Source organism: Lutzomyia longipalpis, chromosome 2 (assembly GCF_024334085.1).
Source record: "Lutzomyia longipalpis isolate SR_M1_2022 chromosome 2, ASM2433408v1".
NCBI lineage: Eukaryota > Metazoa > Arthropoda > Insecta > Diptera > Psychodidae > Lutzomyia > Lutzomyia longipalpis.
In genome coordinates, this window is record NC_074708.1 from 31,576,900 (window position 1) to 31,594,563 (window position 17,664).

General features: G+C 36.7%; 3 protein-coding genes across 4 annotated transcripts in view; 2 read left to right on the forward strand and 1 right to left on the reverse strand.

The window, feature by feature from the left end:
• The window catches only part of LOC129790371 (protein obstructor-E), a 53,105-nt gene that overhangs the window by 13,165 nt on the left and 22,276 nt on the right, over positions 1-17,664 (forward strand). The gene's annotated exons all lie outside the window — the stretch shown is intronic.
• On the forward strand, positions 104-11,964 carry LOC129790114 (uncharacterized). Its single transcript, XM_055827371.1, has 5 exons — positions 104-1,526; positions 4,655-7,259; positions 8,993-9,930; positions 11,156-11,491; positions 11,555-11,964. The coding sequence occupies exons 1-5, from the start codon at positions 928-930 to the stop codon at positions 11,688-11,690; spliced, it is 4,614 nt and encodes a 1,537-aa protein (XP_055683346.1). The 5' UTR covers positions 104-927; the 3' UTR covers positions 11,691-11,964.
• Positions 11,899-15,984, reverse strand: LOC129790272 (vacuolar protein sorting-associated protein 4). The gene is made up of 7 exons (XM_055827712.1): positions 15,753-15,984; positions 15,353-15,493; positions 15,152-15,287; positions 14,852-15,083; positions 14,121-14,602; positions 13,824-14,052; positions 11,899-12,433 (listed from the first exon to the last, which is right to left on the reverse strand). The coding sequence occupies exons 2-7, from the start codon at positions 15,486-15,488 to the stop codon at positions 12,332-12,334; spliced, it is 1,317 nt and encodes a 438-aa protein (XP_055683687.1). The 5' UTR covers positions 15,489-15,493; positions 15,753-15,984; the 3' UTR covers positions 11,899-12,331.

Sequence of the window (17,664 nt, forward strand, 5' to 3'; positions counted from 1 at the left end):
AAAGCAATTTCGATTGTCCGTTAAAATCAAATAACATTTGTCGAAAACAGCTGCCAAATGCTTTCAAAAACCCACCACAAGTGTCGCTTTCATCGAAAACATCGATTCTTGTCGATGTAATTTTTATTCATTTCAAAAATAAATATTTTCTTTTTTTTTTCCTCATTTTTTTTTCGTTGTGTTTTCCCAATTATTTCTCCCATTTCTCAGTTTATTTGTGTCCCCAATTGCTTAACTTCCATTTTATGTTGTATTTCCGCAATATTTTGTTGCGAAAAAGTGGCAGAAGAAAGTGAAAATGTGATGGTTTTTCTTGTGAGAAAAGCAGGTTGAAAAATTCCGATAAGACTTATCTTGCGTAAAATCTTTAATTATCTCACGACTTTTCTTCCATTCCACCGTGTCTTCTCCATTTGTGATTACCTGAAGACATTTCCCAGGTATTTTTGGAGAATTTAAAAGTATTTTTGTGCCAAAAAACTGTGAAAATAAACGTGGAAGGAATTTTTAGTGAAAGTTTTGCAAAATATTTTTTGTGGGTGTTCCCGGAAAGTTCTGACGGCGGGTGGAAGGATCTTGTGGACAAGCGGAGGGATAGTCTGTGCATTAGACAGATCATCGACCTTGTGTTTGTGTGCAGGAATAGCAAAAACAGGCAGAAGTGCATTATTGAGGAGAGGAGCTTCTCAATTGGGCAGCAATTGACTGTGAATGGAGGAGGAGGAGTGATTCAATGAATTTATCAGCAGAACTCGGGATGAGTCATGGCAATTGTTGACGACTTCTTTGTACCACCACATTCCCCCGTTTAGCACGTTTTGCTGCTGAGCTGACGCTTCACACACAGAGAGTTCTTGCTACAAAAAAAAAGTTTTATTTTGTGAAGAATCGAATTTCTTGTCCAGTAAACAAAAAAAAAAGAGAATAATGGATTGTCCACGTCCTGTGCCACGTCCACGGAAGAATCTCCAGCAAAAGACATCCACGGAGGAAGCACCGAAAAAGTATGAGAATGTCACGAAAGACAAAACAATCTTCAACATCAGAGAAGATCAGCCAAAAGAAGGGAAGCAACGGAAGGAGAATAATGTGGATGAGCTGGATAACCCGTATAGGAATGTCATCACAGAGATGAACAACCTCAATTTGGAGCTCAACAAGAGCCTCTCAATGGAGAAGAAACTCCTCGAAGCTGCAGGCCCAGAGGAGGAAGCCCGGAAACCCGTTCCAGCTCCTCGAAGGCATCAATCCAGTGAAACAGGCGCTGTGAGTAAGAAGCCCACAAGGAAGGCTCCAGGCCTCCCACCCAATAAAACCGACACCCCATCATCATCAGCTGCAGAGCCCCCGAAGAAGCCAGCACGAAGGTGCTCCCGAGACAATCCACAAACAACCAAAATCTACCCAGAGCTGCAAATGGATGAATTGCCGACATCAGCACTGGAGAAATCCCCCTCCAGCAGCACACTCAGCAGCTCACATTCCAGCAACGACAATCTCTCCAAGTTTAAAACTTCATCACCAGGGTATGTTGCTTCTTACACACATAAATCCATACTACATTGCATTTTATATTACTTTTCTTTATGCGATCTTTATAATAACATTATGAGATCAAGTGACGAATTGAGTGTATTGCACGCGAGGCACTTTTCCAGTTTCAGCGTGTAGCAGGAAATGATCGCGCAATATCGCTTTCAGTCTCCCATGCACGGTGGAAGTGGGTGTGTGGTTATCGCGCGCGAAAAAACTGCTCCTTTTCACGCGCCTCTGGAGGTCGAGTGGACGACGGACGACCAAATTCAGATTAATTTTCAAGTGAATTGGAGTAAAATTAAACGTTTGTTTTGAATTTGTTGCTTTTGAGAGTGATTAGAGAGAGGTAGGGGAGGGCGGGGCTAATAAAGTCACTTAAGGGTTTAGAAAAAGCCTAAAATATCATATTTCCTAGCTAGATAGAACAAAATGATCTGAGAAAGAGTTGTAGGGCAGTAAATTTCCTAAAGAAATGAGCTATACATTTCGTTTTATCTATTTGGGAAATATGATATTTTGAGCTTTTTCTAAACCCTTAAGTGACTTTTTTAACCCCGCTCTCCCCTAGAGTAATTAATTTTAAAGAATTTGAGACTTTCTCTTTGATTTTTGAGCTTTTTCTGTGTGAAATGTTCCGTCAATGGATCTCGTAATAAGATCATTGAAAAGAAATCAATTCTTTGATAAATCTATTTTGAGTGTCTACAAAACTCTTATAGTACGTCACAATGGAATTTGGTTAGAGATAACGTGCTAATATTTAATCAATTTCAGTGATATGTATACTAAGAAGATTAATTAGAGTTTGAATGGTTCAATTTGAAAAGGGAATAAGTTAGTTGAACAAGAGATTTCTTTTTACAAAATAAATAAGAAAAACATTTTTTTTTTAAATTTAAATTCCTTCGTTGAACGATCAAGTTTTATTTTCTCAACTTTTCTTTTAAAAAAATGATTTTCTGTCACGAAAATGGTTAATTTTACAATTGAAATTTCCAAAGTTTATACCGCTTTGTGCCTTACGTCCTTTGACCTTTTTAATTTCATTTTATTTCATCTAAAATTTATTTAAAAACGAGGTAAATTGTCGCTTCGCTCCAATTTTCCTCGCCCCGCTTCGCGGGGGGTTTTGCGCTTCGCGCAAATTTTAGAGAGAAAAAATTGTGATGATTTATAAGTATGATTGGGCACACCTATCAATCCCAAAGAAAAATTTGCAAAGAGAAGAAATCATTTTCATACAACATTTCAGGCGCCAAATTCAAAAATTCGCAAAAACTGCATGAGAGTTATATGGGGGCTACCTGAAGGGGGGCTTTGGGGGGAAAATGGATACGGCCACTCGAAACCGCCTGTTATAAGGAGCCTCTGTGCCAAATTTCATCGCGATCGGTCAAACGGTGTAGATTTGTATAGCCGAACACGACGGAAGATTACCAACAAACAGACCTTTCTTTATTATATAGATCATATCAGACCAATAAGATCACAAGTTCTAAAATATTCTTTAAAAATTATTTTATGTGCTAAATAATTTAAGTAAAATCCTCCAAATTGCACTTAGAACCTTTTAAATTAACCTATTTGAATGAAAAAGTGTTTACTCTTGATTAAATAAAAAAGTTTATTAATAACTTATTATTATTATTTATTTAATCCACTTTTAGGTACATTTTTTTTCACATCGCACCCATCGCACCGTAATAATTTATAATTAATAACTTTAATAAATCCGTAAGAATTTTAATATTATAAAGAAAATTCATCAAGGAATTTCAATAAAATTAAATTAGTTGTTTAGAAAAACTGATTTTTGAGCATCAGAAAATATTTTGTTTTAAATTAGTTTTGTATTCTTATTTAAAAAATCGAATTGAAGAATTTGTTGCTTTCGTAAATGATTTTATCGTTTTTGAGTATAAAAAAAAACAAAGATCGCATAATGGGCCTAATTCAGCGACCAAGAAACCCTTGAAATTCGCTTAAAATCTTGAAATTTCAGTACAAAATTCAAAGATTTCAAGGGTTTCTTGGTCGCTGAATGAGGCCCAATATCTCCGAAATTTTATTATTTAAGAAGTTTTTTTAAGATCTTGATAAAATTTATTGTTTTTAATGATTTAATGACCTGAAGAAGGTTAAAAAAGTCGTAATGTCACGAATTAGTAAAAAAAAAAAACAAGAATAAACATTTTCAGGCTTTTAAATAGATTTTTTTCCTTATATTTAAACAATTTTTTTTATTATAAACCAGAAAAAAGAGAATGTTCAAGAAAATATATTTATAAAACTAATCTTTCGTGATTTTTGAGGAAAAATGTATTTTTTAATGAATTTGCCATTCCCATTTAGGACACTATCTAAAAATTCTTTGAATTTAAAAAGATTTTTAAAAAATAATAATTTTCAAATTCAGATTGAAAAAAAGGAATTGTACAATAATTGATTGATTGATTTATCGATCAATTTTAGAACTGTAATTTGTTCTAATAAAATCTAGGTCAAAATGTTTAATTAGAACTTCTTGTCCTTTTTTATTTATTTCTTTTATAAAAAAATCTTTTTAAAAAATATCTTTCAACGGACTTTTTTTATTTTTACATAAAAATTGATTTAAAAATACCAATTTATTGACGGATTCATAAAGAAATTGAGACTTAAAGAATTCCCCACATTTCCATTGATTAATGAACTTTTCAAAAGACCCGATTAATGGTATAAGTAGCTCGTATAGCTGCTTGAAAAAAGAAAATAAAGTGAAAATAGGTCATCAGATTGAGCCTCAAAAATGCTCAATTAAGTTGATTTTTTTTGTGAAAGAAAATCAATGTAAAACACAACAAAATAGAATTGATAAAAAACGTGGTTTTCTTATCAAATTGGTCATCAATGGAATAATATGTTTCGTGTACATAAGTCACTAAAAGAACCCAATCATTTGCTTTTCTCTCTCTCTGACGTTCAAAATAAATAATAAAAATAAATAAAATGTTTAAGATTAGCCTTCGCGGAAAAAAATGAATCAAAATCGAGAGAGAGAATATTTTAAGCGCGTGGGAATTTTTTTTAGAGAGAGATGAATAAAGGGTTATTTTCTCTTTTCTTGTGATGCACGCAGAGATCTCCTTAAATCGATTGGGGCTACATCGAAGCTTCTCAAGGATTCAATTTCGGAACGTGTGCAGGCAAAGACAAAGGAGACGCGTCACAAATTGGACAAGAACTTTCAGACGTCGCGCGATAAACTTTCCGTGTGGGGCAATGAGACGAGTTCGAAGTTGAAGAATGTAATTGGGAGTGGGCAGAATTTTTCTCTTGGGCGCAAGGAGAAGAAAGCGCCGGCATTTGATCCGGATAGGCCGCAAACGTTGCCGCCCAATGATACGGTCTTCCAGTCGATTCAATTCAATAGCCCCCTGCAGAGTAAGACGAATAATTGTGGGGATATTAGTGTGGCAGAGTCCTCGTATGAGATCCCACGGAGTAAGATGTCCCTGACAAGTGGTACGAGTGGGTCAATTGATGTTGCTGCCGCGGGGAATAAATCCATCCCGGGTTCCCCGCATTTGGCCGGCAATTTCGAGAGGAATTCCTCAATGACACAGAGTATGGTTAATCCGGTGGTTAAGCCTCGAAGGCCTCCACCGCCAGTTATGCGAATCCGCAGTGAGAGTAATCTCTGTGCTCCTGATTCGGATTCATCCTCAGTCGAGGGATTCCCCTGCCCCAAAGGCCCGGCGCCGGTGCTCAAAGAAGAAGAGCCCTATGGGAAGATTAGCAAGTCAAAGTATGAGGATAGCACGGAATCTGATTCCCCAGATGTTCAAATACGTCGGCATAAGGATTATGAGAACACCAATGTGGCTTCAAATCGTGCCACAGTGGATTCCAATGAGAATACCCTCTATCCGCGTCTTTTCTCTCGCTTGGCGAGTGTTGATAGTGCTGTGGATGATTACTACGCAGCCAGGAAGCGCAAGGATGCAGGAGATGCGAATGTGAGTGATTCCTGGGCATTCTATGATGTAGCTGGGAATGAGGAGGAGCGCGAGATGAGTTCTCCGGAGCCAATTTATGCAAATGATGGGCCAGTGAGGGAACCCGTGTATGGGCTTCTGTGTGAAATGGAGTCCGATAAGAGTATCATAGCTCCGAGGAAAGTGACTCAAAATCAGGCAAAGAGGATTTCAATGAGGAATCCAAAGGATATTATTGATGAATTTGATCCACTTTTTGCGGCATCCGTCAGTGAGGATTTCCAGAATAAGAGTAATCAGTTGATTTTGCTGGAGAATCTCCTCGCGGAGGAAACTTATGGGTCTATTGATGATGACAACATTACGGATGATCAGAGTTTGACGCCGGATTTGTCGGATGATGACAACTCAAGCGTTGACACGGGAATTCCTGAGAGAAGGGAACCCGAAGCAGGAAGCTCCGGAGAAGCTTCTGGGGCTTCCGGAGGAGCAAAAAGAAGCGTAATTGTGCATCAAAATCTCCGCCTTAGGTCCGATAGTGTTGAGAATATTGTCGATGAGGCAGAAATTGAACCGTATTTATCACAAATTGATGAAGATCACTTCAGTGCTGAAGGAGCCACAGCGGATTTGCGTCGTCCAACAGCTCAACGTACCAATTGGTTCGTGGATGAAGCTGCAGCAGTGGAAAAGTATGCAAAAGATCAAAATATCGATCCGGCAAATAAGAATGATCTCTCGGGGAGGAGAGTGCAAGAAAAAGTGGGCAAAAGTCTCCCAAAAATCCCTCCAGGAGATCCCCCGTCGTATCAAGAAGCAATAAATGAAGGCGCCAATCCGGCAGCAAGTGGTCTTCCGGATAAAGCACCCAAACCCCCAGCTCCAGGAACACTTCCGGGAAATCCCTCAATGATGTCACGCTTCCAAAATGTCTTCCAGAAGAGTAAGAAAAATCTCCTGAGAAAATCGAGTTTCAAGGCAAAGAAGGACGTGGCAACAGTGCTGGAGATGATCCCTAAGCCAGGGATTGTTCCACGAGGAACTCGCTATGATGGCTATTTAATACGTCTCCCATCGGGTACGGGAGTTGTTAAGGATATTCTCAAGGAATTCCAGAGTCGCTACGTGATTCTGCATGAGCAGAAATTCTCAACATTCCTCGATGCAAGCGCCAAGACGCCGAAAGAAACCTTCCCGCTGGATCACGTGACAACAATTCAAATTGTTCTAAATCACAAATTCAGCAATAGCACAACGGAGAAGCACTGCTTTGAGGTCACAGTGACAACCCCAAAAGCCCCAAGTCAGGCTCTAAATAACCCCAATATGGTGATGACGACGACAAATAGTGGGAATGCAAAGGCACAGAGAGTGTGCTACTTGTACAGCGCCCCGAAAGCATCAGAGCGCAATAGGTGGATGCAGAGATTCATTGAGAGCATGACTGAGGTGTTCCCATCATCAGCAACGTGTGACTACAGCCGTGCTGGATGGTGCTACCTGAAGAAATCCATCACAGCTCAGTGGTCAGGTGCGTGGATTCTCTTGCAGCGCAGGAAACTTCTCTTCTACAGCATGGCAGACAAGAAGTTGGATGTGATGGATCTCAGAAAGGCACGTTGCCTCGTACTTAAGGACTCCGATGAATCCATTGTGAATCTACACGTGGAATCTGGACCACTCCTCATGATTGACTGCCCACCCTTCACCGTATACTTCATCATGAGTTCCCCGCGGGAGACAAAGGTGAGGTTTTATTCTTTTTTTTTACATTAAAACATGAATTTATTCTTAATTTCCCTCAATTAATTTGCTCTTTAATTGCAATGCTACTGGAACAGTTTTTTTTGAGCTGTTAACAGCCTATTAATGAGGTCATTGCATTCCAAGAACATTTTCAGCGGGTCTCGCGCACATATATCAGTTGCGTCATCACATTTACAAAAAGATTATTTTACAAATGATGAGTCAGATTGTTGATGGAAGCACGATTACGGCTGAATTCACTGCCAGATATCAAGAAAATAAGTTTGATAATTCAATTTAAAAGGAATTTGGAGTCTTTTTTGAATGATTTGTGTTTTTGTAGAACAAAAATTACGTAGTCAGAATTCCAAATTGTCTAGAAACATTAATTCTCAACGAAAAATCTTGAAATTTTACTTAAAAAATTCAAAAACTTTTCATTTAAAACGAATCTATTCGAATTTAGTAAAAATAAAAATATTTTTATGCCATTTTGTGGACTTAAAACACTTAGGGGAACGTGGCCCAATTCGGACCTCTTAAGGCCTATTTCAATCCGCTATTACTTAAAACTGATAAAACTTTAAATGTAGAAAGTTATGGGAGTAAAAAGATCATTAAATGGGCTTTAAAATGATACCAAATTTAAGAAAATTGCTTTTTGTTTTATACCTTTTTTTTCTCATTCTGCGCGGACCTTAGGAGGTCGGAATTGGGCCACGTTCCTCTAAAGTAAACAAAATAAAATTGTTAAGGGTGCTAAATATAGTACAATATGGACAAATCTGAGTTAAGAAGTTTAGAAATTTTAATTCTGGTGAATTTTCTGACAAAAATGATCCACATTTTAAAGTCCGGGGATAAATTGTTAAAAACAGAAAACATGAAGGATAAAAAATCTTTTTGAATTAAAAAAAAAAGATCAAGTCAGTCAAACTGATTAAAAAATTATCTAGAATATGAAATATAAAAATTATTTTCAAAGAATAGATAAATCTTATAAGAGCTTGAAGTTCAGACCAAAAAGTATTTGAATTGTCTAAACAAAGTTATTAAAAAATAAATAAAAAGTTTTATGGATTATCTAGCTCAAGATCAAACCCAGGATTTAAGGCTAGATTGTTAAGATCTTTATGTTTTTTTTTTAAATTCGTTTTAATCAAGATTTAATGGAGTCCAAAATTTTATCTTTATTCTCTGGACAAAAACTATCAAAATAAAACTAATTTACCTATTTGTTGGTTGTTTAAATAAAATCGAGTTAGGTTCGGAATTTGAAGTCCCAAAATCAATTGAAGAATTTTCTAGACTTTACGAAAAAGATTAATTTAATAGATTATCTGGTTAAGAAATCAAATTTCTTTTCTGATAATATCTTTTTACTCAAAAATTTAAGAATAAAACGGATTCCTGGTAACAAGAACTAGGAATTTGAAGTCCAGTAATAGTTTTCAGGTCCTGTGAATCAGAACTTTCAAGTTCAGAGATTTTTGTGGCAATGAAAGTATAGAATTTTGTATATCAGGAATTAGGAGTCTGGCCTATTTTTTTTTTTATTCTAGCTTCTCTGGATCTTTAGGAATATTTTTAAGACTTCAATATTTAGGACTCTTTATTGTTCTTCATAGTCTCCTAGACCAAACTCTTCTGGAACCTTGCAAACTCGCTCAATTTTATAATTTCGCCTTCATAAAACTCACAAAAGTGTACAAAAAACTTCAAATTTCTTACAGATCTGGCGTCATATTGTGAAGGAAGAGGCCCTGAAGAATGGTACACTGCTGAAGCAACAGCAGCTGACGAAGGATAACGTTCCTGTACTCATTGACAAGTGCGTCAACTTCATCTACGCCCATGGGTCAATGTCTGAGGGGATTTACCGGAAATCCGGTACTGAAAATGGCATCCAGAAGCTTCTCAGTGCTTTCCACGCGGATGCATTTAGTGTTCAAATCACTCGCTCTGAGTACTCTGAGCACGATGTTGCGAATGTTCTCAAGAGATTCATTCGTGATTTGCCAGAGCCAATGCTTGGGAAGTACACAGTGGGTTTCCTTAGTATTTCCTCCCTCAAATCTGCCACAGAAAAGGTGGATTCGTACAAACAGCTCCTTCAGCGACTCCCAACAATCGAATATCAGGCTCTGCGCAAGCTTCTGGGGCATTTGAACTTCATCCAATCACAGAAGCATCACAATAAGATGAGCTCAGAGAACTTGGCCATGATCTGGGGGGCGAATTTGCTGTATGACAGTGATTCGACAAATGGTGAAGTGAAGTATTCCATGCAGGAGACAGCCACAATGCACGACCTCATTGTCTACTACAAAAATCTCTTCCACCCAACGGTCGATGAGGTGGCCAAGGAGCAAATTATGCTGAGTGTTCTGCAGAAATATCACGCCACAGCGGAAAATCTTGCGGATACAGTGAAGAAGTCAGGGGATTTGAAGGTTTGGGTGACAATTGTGGGGGAGAAGAATACCCCGGAGGATAAGCAGCAGGTTAATGTATCACTAACACCCACAAAGACAGCGTATGATTTGTGCAAGGAACTCGCGGGGAAAATTAATCTTCAACCCCACAAGGTGACACTGTCGGAGATAATCTTGAATGGGGATCTCCAGAGGCCACTTCATCACACTGAAAATGTTCTCAATGTCGTCCTGAGGTGAGTCATTTTATGTTAATTAATTAATTTTAGTGGTGAGAAGGATTTGTGAGATTGACGGGATTTAATGGATTTGTGGGATTTTTAAAAATGGAGTAATTGACCTTTATTTAAGGTATTTGGGAGAATTGAAGGATTGGTTGGAATTTTGGAATTTATTTGTTGGATTTGTGGGACTTGTTAGGATTTACAGGATTTTTGAGATTTGAAGAATTATTTGGATTTTAAATAGGATTTCAGGACTGTTATATTCTTTAATGTTTAATAAAAAAAATTTGTTGAATAATTAAAGGATTTCAAGGAATTATAGGATTTAAGATAATATTTACGGGATTTGTGGGATTGGCAGGATTTGATGAATTTGGGAGATTTATAAAATGGATTATTTTATAGAATTTGTGAGAATTTAACGATTGATTGGAATTTTGGAATTTATTTGTTGGATTTGTAGGACTTGTAGGATTTGTTAAATCTTTCTTAAGAATCTTAGGATGTATTTCTTGGGATTTGTGGAATTGTTTGGAAATAATGTATTTTTTAATTGGACTTGTGGGACTTGTTAGGATTTACTTGATTTTTCGGATTTGTAAAATTAGTTGTATTTTGAATAGAATTTCAGGACTTATTTTCCTTAATTTTTACTCAAAAAATAAGATTTTCTTCAATATTAAAAGGATTTCAAGAAATTATAGGATTTAAAGTTATATTTACGGGATTTATGTGATTATGTAAACTTTTATTGAATATAAAAATAAATTTCGGGTTTTGTTTATTAAAAAAAACTTTAAAAGTCTTTAAATGATTTAATATATTTTAAACTAAATTGTATTTTTAGGACTTGTAGGACTTATGGGACTTGAGGATTTAAAAATTATTTTCCAGGAATTTTGGTTTCTTTGCAAATAAAATTCAATTTTAATTTTTTTCTCTTAAATTTCTTTCAAATTTTTGAATATTTCATTTTTTTGGTACTTCCAGGACTTGTAGGATTTATGGAACTTGAGGATTTAAAAATTATTTTTCAGGAATTTTGGTTTCTTTGCAAATAAAATTCAATTTTAATTTTTTTTCTTAAATTTCTTTCAAATTTTTGAATATTTCATTTTTTGGTACTTCCAGGACTTGTAGGATTTATGGGACTTGAGGATTTAAAAATTATTTTCCAGGAATTTTCGTTTCGTTTAAATTTTTTTTAAAGTAATCTCATTACCCTTTATCTCTGCAGATGGACTGACTGGTCAGACGCAGATCGCAAAGATAATTATCTGGAGGTGCGTCCTACAAAGTTCTTGTATGAAATTGAACGAGCCTTGAGGAATCTGCCAACAGTAACACCGAATACCGAGTTAAAGTTTGCCGATTGCAAGACAAAGACACTGAAAGCCTTCACGCTGGAACTGATGGATGGGAAGATTACGGTGCTGAAGAAGGAGAAGCAGGTGGATGTGAAGGTGAAGGAGATCGATCTCAAGGGTGTTGTGGCCTACTTGGGATGCGAGAAGAAGCGCGAATGTCAAGTACGATGGGCCATAACGCTCGTTGAGAATTCCTTTACAAAAAGGTGAGAATTTCTTATTAAATGGAAGAGTCTTTTTCCAGGAATTAATTGAATTTTCTTGTGTAGGAATCGAGATTCTCCATTTATGGGACACATTTTGGCGGGAACAAATTCCAATGATCAAATCATTTGGTTCTCCAGCATCCTCCACTGCCTCCACAAGACGGATATTCTTCCCGCACCGGAGCTCATCCTGCCTTAATGCACAGAAGCATTGCCATTCTAACATTTTAATCCTCTTTTTTTATATAATTTTTTCATTGTTGTAAATCTAACCCTTTTAGGACTTTAAGGGTGTGCCTACACGTAAATCCGGATAAATGCAAAGGAAATGTGATTTTTGATGAGGAATTTAGAGCAAACAGCAAGACATATTGGCAGAGTGGAGAGAAAAAGAATTTTAGGAGAAATTATTTTACATATTTTATATTATTGTACACATTTATATTTTACAAATATATTTCTTGAAAGCGAAATCATGATTTTCTCACCAAATTCGTAAGATTCCAAAAATTCATTAAATAGAGAAGATTTTTTTTTCATTTTTACGTTGTCGGATGGATTGCCTAAATTCCCCCAGCGCAGAAGGGAGGGGCACAAAAGCTTAGCCAGTAAGAGGTACCACCACCCATTTAGCAGAGAGAAATTTGAGGAAATCCATCGCAGAAAATCTCGCGGAAATGTTTTTTTTCTAATAAACGACGGAAATCCTACACTTAAAAATATTTTTTTATTTAGGCAACAGTGTCGTATTGGTGTTTGTTTTTTTTTTCTTTTCATTGAATTTCTAGTGGAAAAAATACTCCAATTTCTCATTTTTTTTATTGTGATTGAGTGTTGTTTTTATCCCTCCTGGCCAAAGTCATCGGTGAATTTGTCGAGCTTCTTCATGTCGTCCTCATTGACCGTTGGCTTTGTCATCGACAGAGACTTTAGCATGTCGCCCTGCGAAGAGAAAAAGAGAAGAAAAGGTTTGAGTTATTATTGCTTTGAGAGGATTACTGAATTATTTAGAGTTGCAGAAAAAGAGCTGCAGAAAATCGATTAATTCGACTTTAATTAAAAAAAGGGAGAATTTCTTTAAAATAAATTGATTCGCCATTTTTATTAGGGAAGACTGGGGTAGAGTGAATCGTATAGAAATTTCAGAAAGGCTAAAAATCAGAGACGTAGCTGGGAAGAATGTATGAGTACCTAAACACATTGAAATTTCAGGTTTTTCTTTAGAAATTAAAAGGAATTATTTCCTGGTTAATGTTAGTAAGGAAACGTCAAACGTTAGAAAAGAATGTTACCCGAAAGAGAAGAAATGAGAAAAGTTGGTTAAGAAGTGTCAAATTTAAGTAAATAAACGTCAAATGTCAAACGTCAAGCATTGGAAAAGAAGCGTCTAATGTTAGAAAAGAAACTCCAAGTTTAAGACTAAAAAATGTCAACCGTTAGTAAAGAAACATCAAGAATTAAAAAAGGAACTTTAACTGTTCTTAAAGAAATTATATCCGTCAGAAAAGGAACTTTAAATGTTAGTAAATATACACGAAGTTACAAAAAAAACATCGAACTTTGGATAAGAAAGCGTCAAATGTTTGATACAAAATATTAAAAGTTAGTATAGAAACGTCAATCATTAATAAAATGTTAAGAGACAAACATCACCCGTAAGTAAAGAAACGTCAAGAGTTTGAAAGGAATGTTCAACGCAAATAAAAGAATGTCGAATGTCAGTTAACAAAAATTAATTGTTAGTAAAGAAACATCAAACTTTTCAAATGTGAAACATTAAATGTCAAACATTAGAAATTAAGTGTCAGACGTTAAAAACTAATGTCAAATATTAAACAAGAAATGTCAAAATTAGCAAAGAAGCATCAAACGTTAATCCTTTCGTGTTTTTTTGGGTCATACGTGAAACATTTTATTTTTCCAAATTTTTATGAATTCAATTGCTTTTTCACGCAAAAGAGGCCAAAGCAGACGTTCTGACTGAGAAACATACTCCATAAGCATCCACAGAATAAATATCTTGATATTTCAATGTTTTTATGTTTCACGTTAGACGCTAAAGGGTTAACAAAGAGTCATAAAACGTTGAAAATTATCATCAAATGTTTAGAATAAAAATTTCAAACGTTTGAAAAGAAATGTTCAGACATTTCCTTATTTTTACCCATTTCTAAAATTTTTATAATTAAAAAAGAAGAGATCTAAAAAAAAGAACATCTCGAAAAGATTCCTGACTACGCCCCTGACATACAGGATCAATAAAAGGGAGGAGCTTTTATGCAAAGTAGCTTTGAATGCCCTTAAAATGAGAATCTTTTCTTGGACAACTCACCATTGTTACGGGAGGCTCGTACAACTTATCCCCGGGAACATCCACCCAGGTCATCTCCATTGCTCCCGGATCTCCTGGCGAGCACGGAGTGACGAGATCATCCACAATGACACTTTTATCGGTTGGCGAAGGGCCGCGTATGTGTTTGAAATGCGTGGCCGTTTGGACTTTCCGCACGGGCTGCATTAAGGCATCGCGGACAATGATGGAGATATCAGCTCCGGAATATCTGCCCAACAAATCTTAAATTTTAGACAAATCTCTCTCCCCAGAGGCAGAACTTTCACTCTCACTCACCCTTCCGTCTTCTTGGCCAACTCCTTGAGGTTATTCTCCGTGAGGCAGTGCGTTGTGTTGCCCAGATGAATCTTGAACATCACAAGACGCGCATGCTCCTCGGGTAGCGGAATGAAGATTCTCTTCTCGAAGCGTCGCCTGATGGCTGAATCCAGCACCCAGGGGATATTTGTGGCACCCAGCACGAGAATCCCATCATTATCATTGCCCACCCCTTGCATTTGCACGAGAAACTCGGTCTTGATGCGCCTGGCGCTCTCGCTCTCATTGTCAGATCGCGATGAACAGAGGGAGTCCACTTCGTCGATGAAGATAATGCTGGGCTTATGCTGACGCGCCAATTCAAAAAGATTCTTCACCAACTTCTCCGATTCACCCAACCATTTGGACACGAGATCCGAACTTGAGACGGAGAAGAATGTCGAATTGTTGGCTTCTGTGGCCACCGCCTTGGCAAGGTATGATTTTCCCGTTCCAGGCGGCTGCGTGTGGCGCATGTAAGACAACAAAGAGATCCATTAAAAACTCCACCGAGTCTGTCATTGACTCGATGACGTCAGTGCGGTGGAAGCGAAGCTGGGAGGGCAAATATTGTGGAATTCCCTCACAGCTTTGCTCTCTTCTGCACTCGCCGGAGGTTAAAACAAGTTTCCAGGGTTTCCGGAACTTCTAGAGCTTCCAGAACTCCCAGAAAGGCAAAAAAAATTGAGAAAATTGCAAAGAAAACTCACCCCAAAGAGAAGAATTCCCTTCCAGGGGATTCTTTTGCCCGTGAAAAGATGAGGGAATTTAATGGGAAGGATTACAGCTTCCTTGAGGGCCTCCTTGGCACCATCGAGCCCAGCTACATCAGACCACTTAACATGCGGCTTCTCAATCACAATCGCACCCTCAAGCTTTGCCTGGAGTTTCTTCTTCTCCGGATCATCGGAATCTGAGTCACTGTCGCTCTTCTTATCATCCCTGTCAATGCAAAATATCATCATTGCTTCAACTTTTACAACAACAAAATTTCCCCCAAAAAGACTCACTTGGAGCTTTCGCCATCCTTGACGGGCTTCTTCTTGCTCCCCTTCTTGAGGTACTCCTTCAACTTTTCCGCCCTATCCAAATACTGAATGCACTTTGCACGAATGGACTCTTTGGCTTTGTCTCCCTGTGCCTCATCTACACAGAAAAAAAATGAGAATTTTCTTTTTTTTTTCCGGGAACGCGCCCATCCGGAAACTTACATTTGATAGCATGCAGAAAGTACTCAACGCCGTGTTCGTAGAGTCTCAAGGCCTCCTCGTAGTTTTTCTTCTTATCCTCCTCTGTGGCTTTCGTCACCAGGTCAATTGCCTTCTGAAGAGTCGTTCCAGCTGCCATTGAATCTGTCCGGAAGGTGAAAAATTCATCAAAAATTCCCCGTATAAATCAACAAGGTCAAGGATTCATCCTTGAGGAATTTTCTCTCTTCTCAAATCCCTTAAATCCTCTCAATTTTCACGCCCTTGTCACTACCGAGAGACTTGCCACAGCTTCCGGATATTCCTCCTCACAGCGAGGTGCGTCTTTATCGTGAAAATCTCCAATTGGAAGAGAGAAAAATCACCCATTTACGAGCGATGAGTAATTTTTTTTTTGACGTACCTTTTGTGACGAACTGTTAAACGTGAAATTGTCCACTATTTTCACACAAAATCCACCACAAACCAATGCATTAACAATCCAGGCCAGCACAGTAATCACCAAGTATGCAGTTTTCCCGGAAATAGTCACGGAAAAGCCCAAAAATCGAAGGAAAATCTTTTTTTATTTTTGCAAAAAACAAACTTCTTCTGTCACAATGTTTCTTCCATGTTTTATTGGTACGATGGTAGTGGTGGAGGAAACATTGTGATGGGAGGGTGAAACATCGAGAAGAGGGAGAATGAATTCGCAGTATGCTCGCAGATTGTCGCTGATATTGAAAGGAATCAAAAATAAAAGAAAATTAAGGAGTTTTTCAATTTTTTCCATAAAAGTAGAAAGTAATTTTCACTTGAAGTTTTTTTTATAAAGTTTTCAATAAAATAATTTTGAGTAATTGATGAAAAAGAAGACAAATTAGTTGGAAATTAGGTTAATTTTATTTAAAAATTAATGTTTCGAACAATAAAAATCCTTCCACAGGGCATTAAATGAATTTATTTTATTTTATTCAATTGACGGGGTTAAAATTCATTTAATTTAGAAAGGAGTAATGTAAGTAGTAGATTTTATGTAAGAAATTGTTGTCATTTAGTGTAATTCTTGAATCTTATGTATTTCTTTAAATGTTGTAAGCCCCGAGGAAGGACTCATACAGTCCAAAACGTCGGCAAGAATAAAGAATAATTAGCCTAAAAACGACCGAAAATCCGTCTTTTTTTCTCGAAGCGTTAGTATTTAATTTAAATAATTTATTAACCAAATACAATATCTAACCGAAAATTCGCTTTTTCAAACTCAAATCATTCATTGTCAGCCTGAATTTTAATTTTATTTTTTAATTATTCATGGATATTGTCTCAAATCCTTCAAATATAACTCAAAACCATTTGTTTGAATTAACCCTTTCAGGTTCCTTGAGGCATATGCTTACCCAAAGGCTCGATTTGTAAAATGTTTCGTTTTGTATAGTTATTTTCTTAATATTGAGTCCAAATTAGTATAAGACTATGTCTTTACAATCCCTAATTATTTTATGACCACAAAAGGACATTTCCAAGAAATAGAAAAATTTTTAGTTAAGATTTTTTGCTAAAAATATCTTATTCGAGCTCAAAGCAACCCCTGAAGCAACCCAAAGCAACCCATAAAAAATATTTTTAGTTTAATCAGCACTCTAGATTAGTCGCGAATCTGAAAGGGTTAAAGAAATCAATTTCAAATGAAATCTCTCAATTAATCCCTTAAGTTCATAAAGTGTCTTTAAAACCGTTAAAACCACTTAAGGATCCTCAATTTGATCTCTAAATTTCTCAAAGAAAAATGAAAATTTTCTCTTTTTCCTAATTCTTTTACTTAATAATAAAACTCGTTCTCTTATATTTTTTCTGGAGAGATAAAGGATCTTATCTAATCTTATAGCTACTTAATTGTAGGCTATTTCAAGACTTCTCCAAATTGAAGAATATAGCTTTTGTATCTCGAATAGAATCAGAGATACAGCAGAATTTATGAATCATTTCGTGTTTTCGCAGAATCTTACGAAAACTTTTTAATAAATAATTTCAACTTATAAAAATTCATTAAATCCAATAATTCAAAAAAAATCGATCAAAGCAATCTGACCGATTTTAATAAGTTAAAAACGTTCTGAAAATTAAAAATCGATTTCCAAACATTCAAAATTCATCCGTTGTCAAACGTTCAACACTGTATTTTGCGTCTTAAAAAAATCTACAATTTAATAAATCAGCGATTTGGTACTTTCCGTGCTACAGCAGTGTGGGGTCAAGCAGGTCAAATGGCGTTCTGGTGGAACTCCGCGGGGCGCTCCTCACACGGTCGTTTGAGCTATGCGACCACTTTCGCTTTC

What these genes read in the sequence shown, in the direction of transcription:
- LOC129790114 (XM_055827371.1), top strand. Translation starts at nt 928, where the DNA reads ATGGATTGTCCACGTCCTGTGCCACGTCCACGGAAGAATCTCCAGCAA. An exon ending in TTTAAAACTTCATCACCAGG is followed by an intron (nt 1,527 to 4,654) that starts GTATGTTGCTTC and finishes TGATGCACGCAG; the next exon opens with AGATCTCCTTAAATCGATTG. An exon ending in GAGAATTCCTTTACAAAAAG is followed by an intron (nt 11,492 to 11,554) that starts GTGAGAATTTCT and finishes TTTCTTGTGTAG; the next exon opens with GAATCGAGATTCTCCATTTA.
- LOC129790272 (XM_055827712.1), bottom strand. Translation starts at nt 15,488, where the DNA reads ATGGCAGCTGGAACGACTCTTCAGAAGGCAATTGACCTGGTGACGAAA. An exon ending in CTTTCTGCATGCTATCAAAT is followed by an intron (nt 15,288 to 15,352) that starts GTAAGTTTCCGG and finishes TTTTCTGTGTAG; the next exon opens with ATGAGGCACAGGGAGACAAA. An exon ending in TTGGCCAAGAAGACGGAAGG is followed by an intron (nt 14,053 to 14,120) that starts GTGAGTGAGAGT and finishes TTTGTTGGGCAG; the next exon opens with ATATTCCGGAGCTGATATCT.